The 23492-nt window shown below is 45.5% G+C and overlaps 1 protein-coding gene across 2 annotated transcripts in view; it reads left to right on the top strand.

Annotated features, from left to right (window-relative positions):
- The first annotated feature begins 39 nt into the window (after positions 1-39).
- Positions 40-23492, top strand: part of DROSHA (drosha ribonuclease III) — a 78867-nt gene continuing 55414 nt past the window's right edge. The window contains exons 1-13 of one of the 2 annotated variants that reach the window (XM_035125178.3): positions 40-177; positions 1338-2203; positions 4553-4645; positions 5016-5241; positions 6651-6792; positions 7299-7450; positions 8488-8568; positions 9337-9423; positions 11144-11230; positions 12824-12895; positions 17519-17600; positions 20018-20092; positions 21324-21493. In XM_035125178.3, coding sequence (XP_034981069.3) covers positions 1347-2203; positions 4553-4645; positions 5016-5241; positions 6651-6792; positions 7299-7450; positions 8488-8568; positions 9337-9423; positions 11144-11230; positions 12824-12895; positions 17519-17600; positions 20018-20092; positions 21324-21493 — 2124 coding nt within the window. In that variant the 5' untranslated portion in view covers positions 40-177; positions 1338-1346. Of the gene's footprint in view, positions 178-1337; positions 2210-4552; positions 4646-5015; positions 5242-6650; positions 6793-7298; positions 7451-8487; positions 8569-9336; positions 9424-11143; positions 11231-12823; positions 12896-17518; positions 17601-20017; positions 20093-21323; positions 21494-23492 lie in introns of both variants that reach the window. The other variant, XM_035125176.3, reaches the window with a different exon arrangement.

Genomic DNA, 23492 nt, shown 5'->3' with positions numbered 1-23492 from the left:
CCCCTGGTCGCCAGCAGGCAGCTCCGCGAAAGAGCCTTTCCGGCTTCGCTTTTGCTCCTCCTCTCAACTTTTCTCTTCCGGTGCGCGTGGTTTCCCACAATTCCCCCCCCCCTTGTCTAGATCTGGGCTGCTCAGCCGGTGCCTGAAGTCTCGGAGCGAGGAAGCGACTATTCCCAGGTAAGTTTCCCGCTTTTGTTTGCAAAGAAGGGACATGCATATCAGGGGCGGAGTCAAGCGGGGGGGCGGCGGCAGGTCGGGGCAGCTCCCCTAAATCAATAAAAACACACAAAAATACATAGCAAACGGGGGTTCTACCACCCCCCCGCATCAAAAGGCCGGTATCCCCCCCCCAAAACAAAAATCCTGGCTGCGCCCCTGATGGATATGCGTTGCTCTCGGATCTAGGCTGCGGTCTACCTGCTTTCTGCTTGGAAAGAAACGAGGCATGCATTTCAGAGAAGGGTTTCTTTTCTTGCTCCCTGCAATGCTTTAGGAATACAGTAGAACCGCTCAGTCAGCTCATAGCTAAGGATTTTGGTCCTGCTCATCCCCCTCCCCTGCTGCGGCTTGAGGCCAAAAGCACATTCAGACGTGCATGGGGGTTCCCTTGTGCATGGGGGTTCCCCCGTGGGCAAAGTTTATCTGAAATAACAGGCAATGAAAAGCCCTTCCCTATGAAGTTGACACGGAAAGAGGGCGCCGTGGCGACAATTCTTTGGGACATCTAGATCAAGGGAAGTAATAGTACCACTGTATTCTGCTCTGGTCAGACCTCACCTGGAGTACTGTGTCCAGTTCTGGGCACCACAGTTCAAGAAGGATACTGATAAGCTGGAACGTGTCCAGAAGAGGGCAACCAAAATGGTCAAAGGCCTGGAAACGATGCCTTATGAGGAACGGCTTAGGGAGCTGGGTATGTTTAGCCTGGAGAAGAGAAGGTTAAGGGGTGATATGATAACCATGTTCAAATATATAAAAGGATGTCATATAGAGGAGGGAGAAAAGTTGTTTTCTGCTGCTCCAGAGAAGCGGACACGGAGCAACGGATTCAAACTACAAGAAAGAAAATTCCACCTAAACATTAGGAAGAACTTCCTGACAGTAAGAGCTGTTCGGCAGTGGAATTTGCTGCCAAGGAGTGTGGTGGAGTCTCCTTCTTTGGAGGTCTTTAAGCAGAGGCTTGACAGCCATCTGTCAGGAATGCTTTGATGGAGTTTCCTGCTTGGCAGGGGGTTGGACTGGATGGCCCTTGTGGTCTCTTCCAACTCTGATTCTATGATTCTATGATTCTATCTGTGGTGCACAGCCTTTTATTTCCCTTTTCGGTTTCTTTTCAGAGATTGACAATGTCTTTCCATTCCGGGCGAGGGGGGTGCCCCCGAAGCCGAGGAGGAGCCACGGCGCGAACCCCGACTCCGACTTTCCGCCCCCAGAATTTGAGGCAGCTCCATCCTCAGCAGCCTTCATCTCAGTATCAGTATGACCAGCCGACGGTGACCACGGCGGCTTACGCAAGCCCTCCTGCCACGAGCTACATGCCTTCCAGGCCCGATTTTGTCCCGTACCCGCCGCCCATCCCCCCGTCGCCGCAGAGCGCCATCTCCCAGTGTCCCTTGAGGCCGCCTTTTGCGGGCCACCAGGTCAAGCAGACCTTCCCTCTCCCTCCTTGCTTCCCACCAACTCCGCCCCCCGCCCCGAATCCCGGAAACCCTTCCGTTTCGACCAGTGCGGCGGGACAAAACACGTTTCCTTACATGATGCCTCCTCCGTCAGTTCCACATCCTATGCCGCCTCCTGTCATGCCTCAGCCGATTAATTACCAGCCCATGTACTCCCCTTCCTACTCGCAGCAGTCGTTCCCCCCTCCTAATTTCAACAGCTACCCACACAATGCAAACTCTTACCAAGGTGGCGGCGGCAACAACGCCAACAGCGGCAGCAACAACAACAGTGGCAATTTCCGGAATGCTAGTCAGTATCCGATAGAGAAGTCCCAGGTTGAACGGAGGTCTCCGGAGAGGAGTAAACACTACGAGGAGCATCGCCACCGGGACCACGGGCACGGGGAGAGGCACCGCTCCGCCAATCACGGCGATCGACGGGATCGAGGGAGGAGCCCCGATAGGCGGCGGCAAGAAAGCAGTCGGCATCGATCGGACTACGTCAGAGGGCGGACGCCCCCCCGTCACAGAAGTTATGAATGGTACAGGTCAGCCAGTTTGAGGCCAGGTTTGGTAGGATGTGTTTGGCCATGGAGACAATTCTTTCGACGAGAAATGGTTGGCCCGCAGTTGCTTGCCAAGCTTTGTTGCTTAGCCGAAATTGCGCTCAAGGCTTCCCCGTCAAAGTCCCAACATTCACTTCTGGCACATCCCTCTTGTGTACATATAGAGAAGGTACATATAGAGAAGGGCCCAAAAAATTATTGTCATGAGTAAAAAGAGTTGTCTGTCTATAGCAGGGGTGCCCAAACTTTTTTTCAAAGAGGGCCAGATTTGATGAAGTGAATGTGTGTGAAGGCCAACCAAAGTTGTTGAGCTTTTTTGAGGATTGAAGTTGTTTGAGGTTTACTCATGGTTTGTATGTATTACACAACCCAACTGGTGTATTATTTGGTTGGAAATCAGAAGTCAAGAGATAGCCTCCTCTTTAGAAAAATAATAATAGTCATGCTTCCAGCCAGAGCTTTTTTCTAGAAAAAGAGGTGCGGGAACTCCCACTTTTTTGTGACAGACAACCCTAAGTTGTTGACCTTTTTTATGGGGGAACCAAAGTTGTTTTAGGGAGAAAACATCACTTTTTTTGGGGGGGGGAGAATGCTTCTCCGTCTGAATGGCATGTGGCTGCTATACGGCGGCTAGCCCACTACAAAGAGGTCCCGGAACGCATCAAAGAGATGATGGAACTCCATTTTGGTGAGTTCTGGCCTGCTTCCAGCTACCATGATTTTGGCTGTTGAATATAAAATGCTTAGCTGGAGTTTTGTGCTATATGTAGCATCACTTGACTATAATTGAGCTACATTGTTCTTTTGTTCTTAATATTTTTATTGAAAAGGTTTCAATTATAAAGAAAGAAAGCAGGCATCCCCAAACGTCGGCCCTCCAGATGTTTTGGACTACAATTCCCATCAACCCTGACCACTTGTCCTGTTAGCCAGGGATCATGGGAGTTGTAGGCCAAAACATCTGGAGGGCCGACGTTTGAGGATGCCTGAAATAAAGGGATGCAAAGATAAATATTTTTAAAAGAAAAATAAAAAGGCACAAAAATGTGTAGAAAGAAACAATATACGAGTATAGGCAATAGATTAAATATACTCTACCTCATACGTTCTTAGATAAATTTGATATTATTATCATAATACATATGTAAATACGAATAGTCTACTGCATTTTGTATAAACTCATTCAAAATATGGTTATATTTGTCCAAACAAAGTCTACGTCTGCAAGCAGTCCATAAGTTGCAAATGCTATCATATTGTTAATCTATTTATTAAAGGGGATCATATCTTTATTCTTCCCATTCATCAATAGAGCACATAGAATCCCATTTTTGTTGTCCTGTTGTTAACTTCCATACAATAGGTATATAGTTCAGAAGAATGTTCTCCGCTGAAAAATTTAGCTTTTTCAGGACGGTCATAACTGAGAATGAATAGTTCATTTCACGTGTTTGCCTTACGTCTCCTGCCTTCCTCTGTGGTCTCTTTCAAATGTGAGCACGTTTGAAGGAGCTCAGTTTACCTGTAGGAAATCCCTTGAGGATCCCTTGTGACTGCCTTGAGAAATAAAACCACTTTTCAGCTTGTTTCATTATAAACGTCACTTGTCCAGGGTCAAAAACTTTATTAAACAGACTGAGGAGGCCACCTCAACTTGCCCTTTGCCTCGGGCAACAAAATGCCTTGAACGGGCCTGCCCTTGTCTGAGTCAAATGCATTGATTGTTGCTTCTTGTAAAATTGTTTCATTGAATTTTTTAAAAACATGCTGAGTTGAGAGAAATAATTGAGAGCATTGTTTTCTGGAGAAAATGTACCAGGAGAGGAGGATGGGGTGCATGACATTTGCTGATGTACTTTCTATCTCCTGTTCTCCCTATCTCCTGGTATTGCTTGCCCCTATTATTATTACAGCGGGACCTCGACTTACGAGCTCCTCGACATCCGACGTTTTCGACTTACGAGCGGAAAAAGTGGCTGCGCGCTTACGATTTTTCCGACATCCGAACGGAAAACCCGTTCGCAGCTAGATGCGGTTTCCTTGACTTACGAATTGATTTACGAAAGCTGAGACTGAAAACCTAGGCCAGAGTCAGGTTTATAAGAGCAGATGGAACCCTATTGGCTAGGCAGGTCACCTGATTCCTTCGGGCTGGTAGGAGCAATATTGTCCTCTGATGGTAGAGAATATGGCGGCACTTCCTCTTCCATAATGACTCTCAGGGCTCTCGGCAGTTTATTAAGCTTTCTGGTTCTCTTATTGTTATGGAACTAGAATTTACTCTCATTGAGGACAGCGGCCTAAATCTTCTTTAATTCTTTAAAGGGAACGACAACGAGAAAGACACAGGCACCGCGACAGCCGGCGATCGCCATCCACTGAGAGATCTTACAGGAAGGATCACAAGAGGACAGGAAGGTAAGATGAGGGAGTTGATTATCGTTGGGTAGCTGCTGTTAGGCAGACTCTGGTTCCCAGCTGTTGTACTCCCATCATCCCTAGCTAGCAGGACCAGTGGTCAACGATGATGGGAGCTGTAGTTCAATGACAGCTGGAGACCCAAGTTTGAGAAACCCTCTTGTTAGACTGCGCCTTCCTACCTGGGGGATGGTATAGAGAGAAGGTAAGACAAGATTTGGCTGGATACAAAGCCAGTTTTCAGCAGACCTCATGCATGAATGCTGCAGCAAACTTTTGATGAGTATCTCTCCTCCTCGCGCACATGTACCGATTGAGCCCAGCCTCGCTGCCCAAGCTGAATGGTTTATTCCCTTGTCTTCTTGTGCAGTCAGTCTTCCAGTCAAGAGCGGAAGAGAACTCGCTGGGAAGATGACCGGGATAGGTGGTCGGAAAATGCCAGCAGGGAGAAGAGCTATACTTCCATCAAAGACAAAGAGCCGGATGAGGCCGTCATCGAAAAGAACGAGGAAGATGACGAGGACCTGCTGAAGCCTGTGTGGGTCCGCTGCACCCACTCGGAAAGCTACTACTCAAACGACCCCATGGATCAAGTGGTACGTTGAGGAACCGTTTAGAGTTGGAAGGGACCAGAAGGGCCATCTTTTGCCCAAGGTGGTGCTCAAACCCACAACGCTTGAGATTAAAAGTCTCATGCTCTACTGACTGAGCTACTCCAAGATCACTTAATAAAGTTCTCCTCCTCCCTCCTTTCGCCATGTAAGACCCTTCTAGGGGGAAGGGCTTGGCTTCCTGTATCATGTAGTGCTTGGAGAGAATTGCCCCAAATTGCGTAGGCATCTACCCAATTTAAGTTAACTTACCTTGGGACCCAATCTATTTTTTCCCCATCCTGAAACCTCCAGTCAACATTCTGTGTCCAATGTGTATGCTCATTTCTTAGTTAACTGGGTGGGGTGTGTGGTTTTTTTTGGGGGGGGGGGCATTATCTATGAATATTTTGGGTACTTCAAACCTTGTAGTTCCTCTAAACCTGTTGATGCCTCTCTGGTATATGGATGATACAGTGGAACCTCGGTTTATGAACACCTCTGTTTACGAATTTTCGGTTTACGAACGCCGCAGACCCATCTGGAACGGATTAATTCACTTTCCATTACTTTAAATGGGAAAGTTCGCTTCAGTTTATAAACGCTTCAGTTTATGAACAGACTTCCGGAACCAATTACACCCATGCTTCGGGTTAAGTACGCTTCAGGTTGAGTACTCCGTGGACCCGTCTGGAACGGATTAATCCACTTTCCATTACTTTCAATGGGAAAGTACACTTCAGTTTATGAACAGACTTCTGGAACCAATTGTGTTCATAAACCAAGGTACCACTGTACTGTTTTGGCTATGTAAGCACTGACACTTAAAGAATTAAGATCACTGTGTGATCTAGGTTTGTGTGTATCACACACTGTCTCATTTTCTGAATGTCCAGAAGAAACCACAGCTTGTTATAAAATCTCCGGTAAATCATCTCATGTGATTGACGTGTTGCATTTGTGAGTGTGTGTGTTGTGTGTGAAACACACTCCCGAGGGTCAGCATGACTGCAAATTGACCTTGCGAAATATTTTCAATTCAGAATATCCTTTTAACTTTCTTTTTTTTTTAAAAAAAAATTAAAACATTATTTGGTTTTTCAACTTAAAATTTTACAGAGATTTATCAAACATAGATAATAAAAACAAGATTCCAAGGAATCTCCTGGACTTTCACCCTCCTCTTTGTGGGTCCTAATTATTAATCATTTCCTCCCACATCTTTTATGATAATCCAAATCCTTTATCTCTTCCATTATGTCCGGAATTCAACCTTAAACTATAAGTGATATTCCAATCCTAACGATTTTAACTGTTTGCAATGGTCTTTAAGATAAGTTATAAATTCCTTGTTACAATGTTCATCTTCCTGATTTCTGGAATCCTTTTAACTTTCATTTGGTTGCAATTGCAAGGGCGATTCCACTGTCGTCGGAACGAGCCGGCTCCGAGATTTATATGAGAAGTTTGAGGAAGAGCTGGGCAAGCGGCAAGCCAAAGCCAAAGCTGCCAGGCCCCCCTGGGAGCCCCCCAAGACCAAACTGGACGAGGATGTCGGTAAGGACTGCTCACCCCAGAAATAAATGCTTGCCACTTTCTCGGAGGGATCGGTTACTGGAAGCCCAAAGGCCAAATCTGGTCCTCAAATGCCATTTGTCCCTTGAAAGATTGCCTGCCACTAACCCACTCTTCTAAGATGAGGCATAGGCAAAGTATCCTTTATCTGTTTCCCCTGTGGCCTAACCTTCCCTTTTTATGTGCCACCGTTGTTCTCTTTTCTGTGAAAGCCTCATCTGAGATGGAACTCGTGTGCCTGAAGAAAAAGCTTGATATCGGGGAAGCAGCGGGGTTAGTTAGAAAATTATATCTTGCATGCTAGTGACCAAGCACTCTGTACCCTTGAGGTGTTGCCAGGAATAAGTAGAGAAACTTTGCTCTTTGCCGTGCCCCTGGGGCATTCGCCGCTCCAGTCTCAGGTCAGGGGTGAAGCCTCCGGCCGATGCGCAGTTTTGTGGGAGAGGGAAAAGGGCAGGTTGGTGTCACTTTTTTTTCCGGGAACGCAGGGAGCTCCAGCGACTCTGAGTGCGACTCGGATGACGACAGCTGCTCCAGCAGTTCGGATTCGGAGGTTTTTGACGTCATCGCTGAAATTAAGCGGAAGAAGGCTCACCCAGACCGGCTGCACGAGGAGCTGTGGTACAACGACCCCGGACAGGTAGTACATGCCAAAAAAAGCTCAGTCTTAAACATTTGTGTCGCGGCTATGCAACTGGTCACTTAACGGCTCAGGACCGCTAAACCTCAAGGACTGCCTCTTCCCATATGAACCTACCCGGATCCCGAGATCATCTTCTGAGGCCCTCCTTTGTGTGCCTCCTCCTCGAGAGGTCCGGAGGGTGGCAACACAAGAACAGGGCCTTCTCTGCAGTGGCTCCCCATCTGTGGAATGCTCTCCCCAATGAAGTTTGCCCGGCACCTTCATTATACACCTTTAGGCGCCAGGCAAAAACGTTCCTTTTTAACCAGGCCTTTGTTTGATTTGATTGACACCCCATGCCCTTTTAGAATGTGGGATTTGGGGGGGGGGCGTTGTTATTTTGATTACATATTTTGTGGTTTTATATTTTGATTTTGTTCTGTGAACCACCTCGAGACCTCTGGTATAAGGTGGTATATAAATTCAATAAATAATAATAATTTGTTATTCCGTACTGGGGATCAAGTCACTTTGCCCAAACCAGTGACCACCACCCCTGTACTTTACACGGCTCAATCTTTTCTCAGTCCTGTTCTTGTCGCTGTGTATGCACACATCCGAAATTGCCAAGACACAACCACCAAAGTTCGGGAGAAAAAGTACATGCATATGTACTTTTTCACAAGCCCCGTTGAATTTGGTGGGGTTTACATATGAGTAGACACATAAAGGGCTGCACTGTACGTTTCAAAAAGTCTTGATGTATGGCTGGTGATAGGCTGGTGAAACCTAGGCAAAAATTATTTCTCTCGGCAGAATACTTTCCATGGGTAAATAATATTTGACTCGGGCAGCATTTCGAGACAGTCTTTTGAAGTACCGTGGTCTGTTAAGGTACTTCAGTCCATGTGCTTAATTTTTTTAAAAAAATTGACTCTTAACTTGTGCATGCTAATTTGCTTTTAAAGGCATTACGTTTTCAGGCACCGAACCAGACCGCCTCTTCCTGTTTTTAAGCATCTTGACTCAATATCCTCCTTTAACATTTTTGACAGATGAACGATGGACCTCTGTGCAAATGCAGTGCGAAAGCCAGACGGACGGGAATAAGACATGGAATTTATCCCGGGGAGGAGGTAATATTTCCTTAAAATGCGTTTAGGGTGGTTGAAGGGATATCAAAGCATCTCATCAGGTAAAATACTATACGGTGGGAAGGGGGGCACTTAATAATAAATAAGCATAGAAATAGACAATAAAACCATGTGCCCAAAAATATTAAAATACAACAACAAGCTATTATTTAAACCAGTGTTCAGAACTCCCATTTTGCAACAGTATTTCATTGGCGCAAGTGGTTTCTGAGTTCTGGCCGCAGTAGTGCGCCTAAATTTCAGATTAAAACTGCAGAGTGGAAGGAAAGGAGGACCTTTTTTCTGCCTCCCCACTTCCAGCTACTCTCCAAAGATGGGAATAGAGACCCTCTTAAGAATATTAGGAGGGTAAGCAGGGGAAGGACTAGACCATGTGAAAAATGTACATAAGATTTTAGCTGTGGTTCATTATCAGCTTTGTATAAAAAAGTGCACCTAGACATTCCGTTGTTGCGCCCATAACCTCGGTTTAAGGTGCCGTTTAGCTCCTAGCTTTCATATCTCGGTTTCTAATGCTGACTAAAACCTTAAGTCCAATAAAGCACACTTCAAGAAAACAGCAAGGAAAATAAGAGTTTTCTTAAGGTCTTCAATGAGGAGGGACACCGACCTTCCCTGGTGTCTGCAGGCAGTGTTTGGTCCAAAACATCAGGAAGACATTAGGTTGCTGAAGACAGCTTTATCTCCTTTTATTGGCACTCACTTTTCCTAATCACCTGCCCCTCCTCTCTCCCCTCTTGTTTCTTAAAGCCTATTAAACCCTGCCGACCCATGACCAACAATGCCGGGAAATTATTCCACTATCGCATTACAGTGTCACCGCCTACAAACTTTTTAGTAAGTATGATATGAAGCAGGGGAAGCAGCAGACCCGTCTGTTTTTATTTGAAGCTCTTGATTTTAAGCCCCTGCCCGGCAGGCATAGGTGGCAAGCAAGCTGGACATATTTATTTGTTGTGGCTGTTATTTATTGATTCCGTTTATATACTGCCCTTTACCCAAAGATCTCAGGGTAGTGTACTACATTAAAAATGTGATTTGTGTAGCATCATCATAATAAAAGCAATAAAGCGATCGCAGGAAATAGAATAACAGTCCCCACGCTTCTAAAAGGCTGTAAGGTTGTTCAATAGCTGAAGGCCTGGGTAGAGAGGAGTGTTTTTGCTTGACATGTAATGAAGGCGCCCGGCGAGCCTCTCTGGGGAGAGCATTGCACACATGGGGAGCCACCGCAGACAAGACCAGTTCTTCTGTTGCCATCCTCCAGACCTCTTGTGGAGGAGGAACTGAAGAAGAGTCTCAGATAATGATCGCAGGGTCCGGGTCAGTTCACATAGAGGGAGGTGGTCCTTGAGGTAATACCGTAGTTATTATTATTATTATTATTACAGTGGAACCTTGGTTTTCGAACCGTAATCCATTCCAGAGGACCGTTCGACTTCCAAAACGTTCAATAACCGAGGATCAATGGGTGGTCGGCAAAATCCATTGAAAAAAATGGAGAATTGCACCTTGGAAGCCATTCGAAAATGGAAGCTATTCCAGGTTTTTGGCATTTGGGTTCCGAATTGTTTGGCTTCCGAGACGTTCGAAAACCGAGGTTCCACCGTATTATTATCACCCTGCCCAACTGTTTGGGTTTCCCCAGCCACTCTGGGCAGCTTCCAATAAACATAAAAATAATAATATTGCAATCATGAGCCATTTAAGGCTTTATAGGTCAAAGCCAGCTCTTTGAATCGGGCCCGGAAACTAATTGGCAGCCAGAGCAGTTGAGCCAGGATCTGTGTAATATGCTCAGTGTGTCCTGCCCCGGTGAGCAACCTGGCTATCCAATTTTGCACCAGCTGAAGTTTCCGAACCATCCTCAAAGGCAGCCCCGCATATAAAGCATTACAGTAATCTAACCCAGAGGTTACCGATGCATAAGGGGCACGCCTGGGCCACTGGCCGAAATGGACGGAAGGCAGTCTGCGCCACTGAGGCCACCTGAGCCTCAAGAGACAACGATGGATTCAGCAGCACCTCCAAGCTGTATATTCAGAGAGACTGTGACTCCATCAAGAGCAGGCAATCTTCCACCCATCTGGTCTAGGGAGCTGCCCACTGACAGGGCCTCAGCGTTCTGTTTATTGGCTTCCAGCCAGTCCGTCACCAAGGCCAGACACTGGTCCACCCCTCCTCTGCCCCTAGCATGGAAACTATGGGCTACCAGGGGAGGGAAGCCCAGGAGCAGTCGCCAAGGTGCTTATACCTGACCTCCCAGCTGCATTTTGCCAGCAGCTCATTGTCTCCTTGCACACCCCACCTCGCAACCTCATGGTAAACCACGGCGACCCCTGTGTCGGCAGGTCTGTGCCGTCCCAACCTGCTGACCGCTATGGGCCCAGCCCCGTTGTCCAGGATAGAAATTCAACAAGCTATTGGAGGAGGAACAGAAGTTTGGGTTGCTGCTCTGCTAGTCGCTGGAACGCCGGCAAGCATTTCAGCAGGCTAACTTCTGTAGCCTTATTTGCAAGGCTAGTCTGACCTCTGGCTTTTGCCCTTATCTCTTTAGACAGACAGGCCGACTGTGATCGAGTACGATGACCACGAGTACATCTTCGAAGGCTTTTCCATGTTTGCCCACACTCCCCTCACCAATGTAAGTAGCCTTTCTTTCATGGCCCAGCTGGTTTTATGGATGGCTGCTAGGGCTTTTGTAATTTCTGCATATGCTAGTTTTCTTCTCCATAGTAAAAATCAAACCAATAGGAGCCCTCCCGTGAAATCTTTGTCCCTTTAAACATTTTTTTAAAAAAATCTGTTCATTGGAGGTGAGATTCTCCTGCCTTTTTTGCTTTAAAGGTAAAGGGACCCCTGACCATTAGGTCCAGTCGTGACCTACTCTGGGGTTGCGGCACTCATCTCGCATTGTTGGCCGTGGGAGCCGACGTATAGCTTCCAGGTCATGTGGCCAGCATGACAAAGCTGCTTCTGGCAAACCAGAGCAGTGCACAGAAATGCCGTTTACCTTCCCGCTGTAGCGGTTCCTATTTATCTACTTGCACTTTGATGTGCTTTCGAACTGCTAGGTTGGCAGGAGCTGGGACTGAGCAACGGGAGCTCACCCCATCGCAGGGATTCGAACCGCCGACCTTCTGATTGGCAAGCCCTAGGCTCTGTGGTTTAACCCACAATTGTTTCCTAACGCAAGGCAGATCCACCAGTGGCATAGCTGATCCCACTGGTGATCAGTCTCTGCATAGTCTTGTCTTGACAATAATTGACCTATTCAGATGGTCTGTCCCAGGGTGGATTTGATTTAAATCAAATTGATTTTAAATCACGATTTAAATCACTAGTCAGTAAAACTTGATTCAAATCATTTTTTTTACAGAAAGACTGGTGTAATCTTAATATTTACAGCCAGATGAAGGTTTCATTTTTGGAATAATAAATTTTCAGAGTAGTTTTTGCAGTTATATCAAAAATTGCCGATTTGGTTATGCTATTAGACAGATACATAGATAGATAATTATGAAATTATTGTGAGGTTTAATAAGTTACGGTAACTGTTTTTATTTGGACAAAATTTCTGCTGTACTTTATTGGAAGGAGAAAAATAATAATCATTTCCTTAATAACAATTTAAACAGTTTGTATAACTAAAACAATAGCATTATAGCATATGTGTCCATGTTTGTTAACTGATGTGGTTAAACAATTTCTTTTTTTAAAAAAAACACCTTAAGACTGCGTTTAGCGCACATGAAAAACTTAAAACAAATCCTTATTTACTGATGAATAGCCTTAGGGCCATAATGTAACTTAAATAGAAAACTATCTTTAGAAAGATTTTTCCTCCAAAAGCTTTTTATTTTAAAACTCCAAGTTAAATCAAAAAGATCCGATCCGATGGGGGGGATTTTTTAAAAACACCATTGATTTTTATCCACCCTGGTCTGTCCCAAAGAGGTTTAAGCCTTCCCATTGTAGCCATTGATGCACTACTTTTTTTGTGAAATCTGTGCTCGGTGCAGTCCGGCCTCCAGCAGATGGCAGTCTCTACTAACAGGTGTCATATGTGCCTTGCTTGTCATGCTGTTTCCCAGCTGGCTGCCTCAAGGTTTATGCATTTCAACCTCCCTTTTAATTTTGGATCAGAAGAAAGCAAGAGAATGCAGCGAGGGTGCTGCCTGCATCGCTCTTTGAGACTGAACCTCTCTCTCTCGCGTGTTTCTTCTCGTCTCTCCAGATTCCTCTGTGCAAAGTAATCCGATTTAACATCGATTATACAATTCATTTCATCGAGGAGATGATACCCGAAGTAAGTTATGGGAACGATGATTCACGACATGTGTTTGCTTTGTGGCGCATCGAGAAAGTTTAGCGCTTTGGTTCATGCATATTCTGAGAGCAGTACATGTGAAAAGGATCTAGGAGTCTTGGTAGACCACAAACTTGACATGAGTCAACAGTGTGATGCAGCAGCTAAAAAAGCCAATGCAATTCTGGGCTGCATCAATAGGAGTATAGCATCTAGATCAAGGGAAGTAATAGTACCACTGTATTCTGCTCTGGTCAGACCTCACCTGGAGTACTGTGTCCAGTTCTGGGCACCACAGTTCAAGAAGGATACTGATAAGCTGGAACGTGTCCAGAAGAGGGCAACCAAAATGGTCAAAGGCCTGGAAACGATGCCTTATGAGGAACGGCTTAGGGAGCTGGGTATGTTTAGCCTGGAGAAGAGAAGGTTAAGGGGTGATATGATAACCATGTTCAAATATATAAAAGGATGTCATATAGAGGAGGGAGAAAGGTTGTTTTCTGCTGCTCCAGAGAAGCGGACACGGAGCAACGGATTCAAACTACAAGAAAGAAAATTCCACCTAAACATTAGGAAGAACTTCCTGACAGTAAGAGCTGTTCGGCAGTGGAATTTGCTGCCAAGGAGTGTGGTGGAGTCTCCTTCTTTGGAGGTCTTTAAGCAGAGGCTTGACAGCCATCTGTCAGGAATGCTTTGATGGTGTTTCCTGCTTGGCAGGGGGTTGGACTGGATGGCCCTTGTGGTCTCTTCCAACTCTATGATTCTATGATTCTATTCTATTCTATGATTCTATGAAGAAGATCGTACTGTATGGCTGGTTGAGCACTACTGATTAAAGGTGTACAGTCCTGGAATATTGATATGAAAACATACTAATGAAAGGTGTAAAACAAGTTAAGCAAATGTTCTCGTGAAAGTAAACTCTATTGCCATTTGTCTATTAGCACCACCAAGTGAATATTGCTGCGAGGGAGAGTAGCATTTTGTCAAAACTGTCCAACAATATTATTATTATTATTATTATTATTATTATTATTATTATTATTATTATTATTATTTAGCATTAGCATTTATATACTGCTCTATACCCGGGGGTCTCAGGGCAGTTCACAGAATAAAATCAAGATATAAAACCACAAAATACATAATAAAAACAAAAACAACCCAACCCCCCCAACACATTTTAAAAGGACATAGGATTTCTTCCTCTTCTTCTTCTTCTTCTTCTTCTTCTTCTTCTTCTTCTTCTTCTTCTTCTTCTTCTTCTTCTTCTTCTCACCCTCGCAAAAAGGTCTCAGGGAGCGTTACAACAATGTAAAAAAATACTTAACCCAGGGAATAGGAGTAGGATTTGAATTTTTTCATCTCCTTGATTGTCCCCTGGACTTCATTAGCACAGAGCCATGATTATTTTTCTTTATTATTATTATTATTATTATTATTATTATTATTATTATTATTGTAAACCACATCTGCCAGCGATATAAGTGAAGATGAGAAGGGTTTCTAACTTTCCCTGTATAAATAGCTGTCTTTAGCAGAACTAGCATGGGGTGAACTGATGGGGTGAGCTCAGGAAATCTACCTTAACACCTAGCCCTTCACGGCAACGGTGCTTGCCGAAGCCCTGTGTGTGGTTTTTCTCCAGAGCCTTCTGTGACATCACAGCAGCTTACGATCAGGCACGTTTCAAGCCATATCCAGCGCTAGGGGGTCTTGAATACAGTGGTACCTCGGTTTAAGTACACAATTGATTCCAGAAGTCTGTACTGTACTTAACCTTAAGCGTACTTAAATTGAAGCGAACTTTCCCATTGAAAGTAATGGAAAGTGGATTAATCGGTTCCAGACGGGTCCACGGAGTATTCAAACTGAAGCGTACTTAATCCGAAATATGAGTGTAATTGGTTCTGGAAGTCCATACTTAACCTGAAGCGTACTTAACCTGAAGCAAACTTTCCCATTGAAAGTAATGGAAAGTGGATAAATCCATTCCAGATGGGTCCACGGAGTACTTAAACTGAAAGTACTCAAACCAAAGCGTACTTAAACCGAGGTATGACTGTAATAGAATTGGGTGTGGCCTTTGCTTGAAGGCGAAATTTCACGGTTGGGAACTGTGGTTGATGGCCGCCTGCCAGCCACTCTCAGTCCCTCGTGCCATCCGAGGGAGGGGAATTCCCGACTTAACGCAGAGTGTATCCCTCTGCTGAGCCCACCCTTCCCGCTGAAAGAACAGCTGCCACCGTTTAAGGGGTTAATTATTTCCACAAGGCCAAGTCCCCTAGAGTAGCTCCGAAGCCTGTTAAATGTAGCCGTTTCCCCCCATTTGCCTGAGAAACATGCCTAGGAATCTAATTAAGTAGGGTGGAAAGAGAGATGGGGAGAATTCAGGAGAGGGGTCGAACCCTCTCTTCCTTGCCATGTTTCCCCGCTGCTGGTTTTTACAAATGCAGCAGCAAACCCCAGGTTGGGGGTCTTTGTGGCTGCCTCTGAACGAGCAGTTCCCACCTTGCGATGTCAGAGAGTGGCCGTGAAGGATGGAGAGGGGTTCGAGGAACGAGACTGTAGGCCCAAATTGAAATTTACATGCATGGCTCCATCCACTTTGGCTTCTGCCTCCACCCGCCACTGGCACGCGGCCCCTGGCAGGTAGCCCAGAAGGAAATGTGGCCCTCGAGCTCTAAATCATGTGCGTACTCTCTGAGGCCGCCTCTTCTCCAAACTTTCAGGACAGCGGCCTTTGGATATGTGCGCATTATCTGTAACCCTCCCTTTGTTCGTATTTTTGCTTCGGAGCGGCACGCCCATCGCATCTGGAGGGGAAAGAGCCCGTTTTAATGAAGAACGCTTTCTTTCCAGATTGGCACGTGGGTTTTTGCTTTTATTTATTTCCTTCCCCGGCCCATTCATAAGGACAATCACCCCCAGTTTGTGAGGTGCTGATTTGTGACCACGAAAACGCCTTGTTACGACGCCAGCGGTGATTTATCAGCTTTTTAGCTAGAACGCGGCAGCCTCCCAGAATGATGGGAGGGGTTCTCCTTTCCACATATATCATCTCTTCTGCTTATTCAAGTGAAAGGCTTTTGACAGTCCGTAAGTTATGGCGTAGCCCTGAGCTCGTAATTTTTGCCTCCGGTCTAGATTTAGGCTTTTAATAAGGAACACCCACACCCACACACTGGGTGCATAACAACAACAACAACAACAACAACAACAACAACAACAACAACAACAACAACTTATTATTTATACCCCACCCATCTGGCTGGGTTCCCCCAACCACCCTGGGCGGCTCCCAATCAAATATTAAAAACACAGTACAGCACTAAACATTAAAAAAAACTTCCCCAAACAGGGCTGCCTTCAGATGTCTTTTAAAAGTAGGATAATTGCTTATTTCCTTGACATCTGGTGGGAGGGCGTTCCACAGGGCAGGTGCCACTACCGAGAAGGCCCTCTGCCTGGTTCCCTGTAACCTCACTTCTCGCAGCGAGGGAACCGCCAGAAGGCCCTTGCTGCTGGATCTCAATGTCCGGGCTGAACAGTGGGGGTGGAGACACTCCTTCAGGTATACATTGTATTGGCAGTGGGGTTTTTCTTCCTGGAAAATTTGCCCTTTTGCAGCAGATTCCATTGCCAGCGACTTCAAAATGTACTCGCCTGTTGGTGGCCGACTGCTGGGAAAACAGGTGGCCACTGAAAAGCCCTCGGCTGTACTGCTCACTCGCCTACGGCGAGTCATGCTGGAATTGTGCAGTGCTAACATGGCATTTCTGTGGCAACGGCTAACACTGGCATACAAACGCAACATAGGAAGCAGCCTTGCGGCAAGTCAAACTGTCGGTCTGACTCAATATTGTTGACACCAGAGACCGCTAAGGGGTGTCCTCAAGATTATGTCGACTGCAGCTCCCCTATGACCCAGTCGCATTGCCGGCAGTCAAGGGTCATGGGTGTTGTAGTCGCAACAGGTTATATACATAAGTTAAGTTACACATTAAAATCCTGTGCTTTAGATTCTTTCCACCTTAATGGGGAGTTGTGGGTCCCCCCACCCTGGCCCATGTTTTTTTCTACTAGTGTATGTGCTATAATTTACGTACAGTATTATAATAATACACGATAACATCCCGCCATCCGAACACAGTGCGTTCCCTCGTCTATTAGCGAGCGTCAAGCATAACAAACCAACAATTTCCATTGAGTCCTCCGCGGAAATTTCTAACGCATTCCCAACCATGGTATTTGGAGCCCAGAAAGCAAGAAAACCTTCTGCAAACCTCAGCCAACCAGCAAAAGGCAAAGCAGGAAGTTTTTTTTTTTTTAAAAGCTCTCTGTTACAGATACCTGAATCTGTAGTTTGCATAGCGAGGTTTGGGTACTAATTCGTCGCGTTTGGATAAATGAGTTTCTGCATAACGAGCTTCCAGAACGCAGGACCTGCCTGTGTTTTTTGAACCTCATTGGTATTAACTTGCCAAGTATGCCTAAAGCAGCAACTGTAGGAACTATTGCCAAATTATATCCTGTAATCTCGCCAACCATGTTGTCGGGGTTTAGGTATGTTGCTCATACATTGATCATTGAGTTTAATATTGGCTCCTTTTCCTTTTCCAGAATTTTTGCGTACGAGGACTAGAGGTGTTCTCTTCCTACCTGTTTAAAGATATCCTGGAACTCTACGACTGGAATCTTACCGGTAACTTTTGAGTTTCAGAATGTGTTTGTGGATGAGAGCAGGGGATAAAATGAAAACCCAAAAGGTATTTCAGAGCGTCCTTTCAGTACTTGTCCCGGTGGTTAGAATCTCGCACACCATTGGGTGTGACTGAGAGACACACAAATCTCATTGCCCATATTTACCGAAACATACGCCAGGACATGTCTTTGGTGTACGAGAGGATGTCGTCCTTAACGAGCTGGGCTTATGAAGTTAAAAAGCAACAATGGCCGCCTCTCTTTTGTAAATCATCATATGTCCTGATAGTGAACTCAAGTGATGAGTTAGGATGGCTTTGTTGCCAAATCGGAGCTACCGAGAGACTGCATGGAGGTACAGGCATGTTTGGTAGATTCTGAAGGCTTGCAGAAGCAGGAAAAAAAGACAGGCGTCTCTCCAAAGGAAAAGTCATCTTAATGGAAACTGGGCATGTTTAGCAGCCAACAAATGCCGAGTGTTTCTTTGGGGTTGGAGTATGAAATGGCATAACCTGAGAGAAGTGACGGGTTGGCTGGAGCACTGAGCATCCCAACAAATTTATTGTAAATTTCGCTTGTTCTCTGAGACTTTGTTTCTTGGGGGATGCGTGCCTCTGAGATTTTAATTACCGCAAGGTGTGCACAATGAGTTGTGATCGTAGCGCCCGGCAAAAGCGTTGGCACCGTGCAGCTTATAGGAGACAGGAGCATGTGGCTGTGGCACGATGCAATAAAAATTGTAGCAAACTTCGTAAGTGGCATGCTGGATTTTTCTTTTTTTGGTTGGAAATCTTCCTTGGAAGATCAAAATGAAAGCACCCATGCTGTCTCCCCCCCCCCCCATTGAGCCTTGAGGAAGAATTTGTTTTTAAAAGCCAAGGGCTTCTCAGAGGAATCTTGAGCTGAGATATATAGGCTTATTGTAGAGTTTGATATACCTCTGAAGACTTGTGTAAGGGGGTGGGCTTACAGGGAACAGCCACCCCTCATCAAATCCAGCTCTTCGAATGGCTCGGACAACAGCGGAGGGACAGGAGACAGGAAGGAAGAAGTGAACGGAGCGGGCCCGGGCTCAGGCAGCATTCAAAAGCCCTACCTGCAGCCTGTGATATCAGCAAGGAAGGAGGGGCCAGCAGAGAGTTCCAGCGGGGAAACAGCAGAGGGGCATCCTTTCAAATTTACCCCGGAACTAAGGCGATCAGCGGTTCACAAACGCAGGGGGAGGAGATTTGGGGTCCCCAAACTACTCTGCTGGAGGAGGAGCCGAAAAGCGCCATTGGGAGAATCTGATAGTACTGAGTAGACATGTTTTCATGAAGCTCTTGCCTTGTAAATAGCTTTCACAATAAAAGTACTAAAGACAAGATGGTTTGGAGTGTCGTTGCTCGAGAGTAGCCAGCAACCGCCCTGACAACTTGGTTTAAGGAAATGCAGGCTTTGTGATGTGTGCTTCTTCTGCTTTTCTAAAATGCGTTCCCTAGCTCCGAGTGAGAACGAATGATGAGATTTATTTCCTTCCTTCCTTTCTTTTTACAAAATTGGAAAGGCACATTCCGACGGTGCTATCTTGTACACTCATTATAATAGCGTAATATCATGAAACGCTGCCAGTGGCATCCAATCTGGGGCTGCTGGTGATATGCCACCAAAAGGAAGTCTGTGAACACATAATATTCTTGACTCTAGTCGGTTCTAGCCTTCCCACCAGTGCGTCTTCCTTGCCACAAGGCTCCTCTGCTGTATTTCAGGTGTTTTGTTGGTGTATCTGTCATTGCAGATTTGCAGTAGAGGATTGTGCCTTGCATGTCCTGGGGGTGGTGTAGGAGGATGGAGATTTTAACGAGAATTATAACATAGGGAGACAGCAGGTATATGCCTTGCATTGTATGTACTGCACCAGGGCAGCCAATTGGGCACCGAGAAGAATCTTCCTGACCTGCAGAAATTAAGCAAAGTTGAATGCATTTGCCTAAATTAAATATGGGAAGGAGCCTGTATACCATGGCCTCAGAAAATACCACTGAGCCATGTGCTGGATTTTAAGGCAAACAGGAATCCCACCCACTTTTAATCCTATCATTACCTATGAGACCTAGAAGTTTGCCTTTTTTTAAAAATGAACTGTCCACCCTAAATACCAAACTTGCTTTTGCACTGCAGTCATGTAATATGCCCAGCTCTGTATAAACTTTTATGTTTTATTACAGGTATCCCCAAACTGCAGCCCTCCAGATGTTTTGGCCTACAACTCCCATGATCCCTAGCTAACAGGACCAGTGGTCAGTGATGATGGGAATTGTAGTCCAAAACATCTGGAGGGCCGAAGTTTGGGGATGCCTGTTTTATTAGAATACCAAAGATGGAGACTTGTGAAATGCGTGGCTTGTGTTTTGAATTGCTTCCACTTTCTCGTTGAAGGTCCTTCGTTAGAAAACAACGATCCTTCCTGCCCCCGGTTTCATTTCATGCCTCGTTTTGTCAGGTTTCTTCCAGGTAAGTTTTTTTGTTGTTACTGGTACGTCAGCCCGGTACCGGCCCAGCTCTTGCTGAGATGGTCAGACCTGTGTACCTGGACTCGTATCATGCCATCAGACTGCAGGCAGGAAATTGGCACAATTGAATGTTCCTTCATACCAACAAATAAAAAGGAAATGTCTTCACTTAGGTCCTTTGATTGTTTTGATACCACTCTCAGTATGACCAATGTTGCACATTCCCAATACAGTCCTACTTTGGAAGTCGAATGGAATCTGTTCCGGAAGTCCGTTTGACTTCCAAAACGTTCGGAAACCAAACCACAGCTTCTGATTGGCTGCAGGAAGCTCCTGCAGCCAATCGGAAGCAGTGGAACCCCATAGGATGTTCGGGTTCCAAAGAACGTTCATAAACTGGAACACTCACTTCTGGGTTTGCAGTGTTCGGGAGCCAAAATGTCCGAGTACCAAGGCATTCTGGATCCAAGGTACGACTGTAATCAAGTTTTGTTTCCATCCTTAGATGTTGCCTTCAAAGATTGGGTAGACCACTGTTTTCTTTTTAAATGGAGCTGCCTTCAGTTTGCCTTTAGTTTCTCCCAACGTGTGCTCATGCCGTAGTGAGAAAGTACTCTTGAAATTGGGCTGATTTAACACAGTAACTCCTTGACCCTTGGTTTTGTGAACTAGGGTGTCGGTGACGTGTCACAAAGTGATACCGCCAACCTTGAAAGCAGAGTTTCAAGCTGGCAGCCGACACATTTCTCTTTGTACTTCCTCCACATTTTAAATCGAAAGTGGTCCTCTGTGCCACGACCTGCTGAGCAGTGTGAAAGAATTCGCACCAAACTTGTAATAATGCATGGTGGTCAGATTTACAGTCTCACCTAAGGTTCAAACTGTTGGTAGCCCCCACAAAATGGCATTTGGGAGCATGCAAGGACTCTGGTAAGTTTGTGAGTCTGCTGAAATCTAGAAAACAAAAAGTCAGATCAGAGCCTCCAATTAATTCCCACCAATTTCTAAACGTGCCGGTGGCCTTTACGGTCTGCACTCATAACCCTGCTAACCTTGGAGTAAATCCCAATGAATAGGAAATGTTTGGGATCTCAGCCATTGTCTTTCGTTGTAGCCATTTGCGGCCCTGACTGCTGTTGCTTCCTTTGGACGCCTACTTCTGCTTCCTCTAGAAACATTTTATAAACAGTGTTTGGGATCATATGCCCTTTTTCTTTTCTTTTTCTTTGAAGATGGAGGGAAAGAAGTTCTGTCCATGCACCAGATTCTGCTGTATTTGTTACGCTGTAATAAGCCATTGGTGCCGGAAGAGGAGATTGCCAATATGCTACAATGGGAGGAGCTGGAGTGGCAGAAATATGCCGAGGAATGCAAGGGGATGATCGTTACCAGCCCTGGCATGGTACTGCAAATGTTCTCAGACTGAGTTTTCTTGTGCTGTGCCCAAACCCCGAAACACAATCAATTCCATCTCTCCCAATCTAGTCATTTATTTTGTTGGTGGCCTAAGACAGCTGCCCAAAAGTAGTGCATGGTTTGGCCATCTTAGGGACAACAAAACATTAAGATGCAATGATGATTGCAGGACAATAAAAGGTAGTAATCTAGGGCCGTAAGCCAACATGGCATCTGTGGGTGCAAATAATAATAATAATAATAATGTATTTATTTATACCCCGTCCATCTGGCTGGGTTTCCCCAGCCACTCTGTACAGCTCCCAACAGAATACAGTGGTGCCTCGCTAGACGAATTTAATTCGTTCCATGGGTCTTTTCTTATAACGAAAAATTCGTCTAGCGAATCCCATAGGAATGCATTGAAATTTTTTTGAAATTTTTTTTTGCCCATAGGAACGTATTAATTGAATTTCAATGCATTCCTATGGGAAACCGCGATTTGCTAGACGAATTTTTCGTAAAACGAATTCGTCTAGCGAGGCAACCTTCGCTAGAAAAGACCTTTCGTTAAGCGGAAATTTCGTTAAGCAGGGCATTCGTTAAGCGAGGCACCACTGTATTAAAAACACGATAAAACATCAAATATTAAAAACTTCCCTAAACAGGGTTGCCTTCAGATGTCTTCTACCGTGTTTCTCATATTATAAGACATGTCTTATATTTATTTTTTCCTCAAAAAAACACACTATGGCTTATTTTCGAGGGATGTCTTAATTTTTTCCTCCTCCTCCTGCCGCGGCCGGCATTGCTGCTGCGCCTATCACTATGTCTTATTTTCGGGGTATGGCTTATATTCCTTGAATGCTTAAAAATCCTGCTATGGCTTATTTTATGGGTATGTCTTAAAATATGAGAAACAGGGTAAAAGTCAAATGGTTGTTTATTTCTTTGACATCTGACGGGAGGGCGTTCCACAGGGCGGGTGCCACTACCGAGAAGGCCCTCTGCCTGGTTCCCTGTAACCTCACTTATCACAGTGAGGGAACCACCAGAAGGCCCTCGGAGCTGGACCTCGGTGTCCCGGGTGAAGGATGGGGGTGGAGACACTCCTTCAGGAATACTGGGCCAAGGCCATCTAGAGCTTTAAAGGTCAGCACCAGCACTTTGAATTGTGCACGGAAACGTAGTGGGAGCCAATGTAGGTCTTTCAGGACTGGTGTTTTATGGTCTCGGCGGCCGTTCACCAGTCACCAGTCAAGCTGCCGCATTCTGGATCAGCACAGGAAGACTTCCCTGGTGCTCCCAGAGGGCTGTGTCCTTGGCTGTGGGCCTGGCACATGGTATCCTTGAGGATTTCGGTACCACTCTCAGTACCAGTGTTGCACATTCTCAATACAGTCCTACCTTGGAAGTTGAACAGAATCTGTTCCAGAAGTCCATTTGACTTCCAAAATGTTGGGAAACCAAAGCACGGCTTCTGATTGGCTGCAGGAAGCTCCTGCAGCCAATCGGAAGCCACACCGAACGTTCGGCTTTTGCTTCCAAAAATTGTTCGAAAACCGGAAAATCAAAATATAAAACCACAAAATATATAACCTAAATAAAAACAACAACCCGATAACCCCACCCCCACCCCCCAAAACCCTCACATTTTAAAAGGGCATAGGATGTCAATCAAATCAACCAAAGGCCTGGTTATAAAGCAACCTTTTGGCCTGGTGCCTAAAGTTTTAGTGTCGGGTGTCACTAGAATAAAGTTGTCCACACTGTTCCCCCACCACCACCTTTCTCCTTCTCCAACAACACTTCATAGGAATCCCACAAGTCTTCTAAGTATCAGATGTATACACAATTCTGCTCACTTTATTCTATGGAGATTGGGCTTAGTGTCCATTGTAACGCTGCACAATAGCCGCATCTTCTTCTTCTTTTTTGAATGATAGGAACGTCCTGGCTTTTGCCGCCGAACGTTTCGCCTTGCGATTGTCGAGCTCAGCAATAAA

Source organism: Zootoca vivipara, chromosome 8 (genome assembly GCF_965207765.1).
Source record: "Zootoca vivipara chromosome 8, rZooViv2.hap1.1, whole genome shotgun sequence".
Lineage (NCBI taxonomy): Eukaryota > Metazoa > Chordata > Lepidosauria > Squamata > Lacertidae > Zootoca > Zootoca vivipara.
Note: the sequence above shows the minus strand (reverse complement) of the source record. Positions and strands in the feature narration are given on the sequence as shown.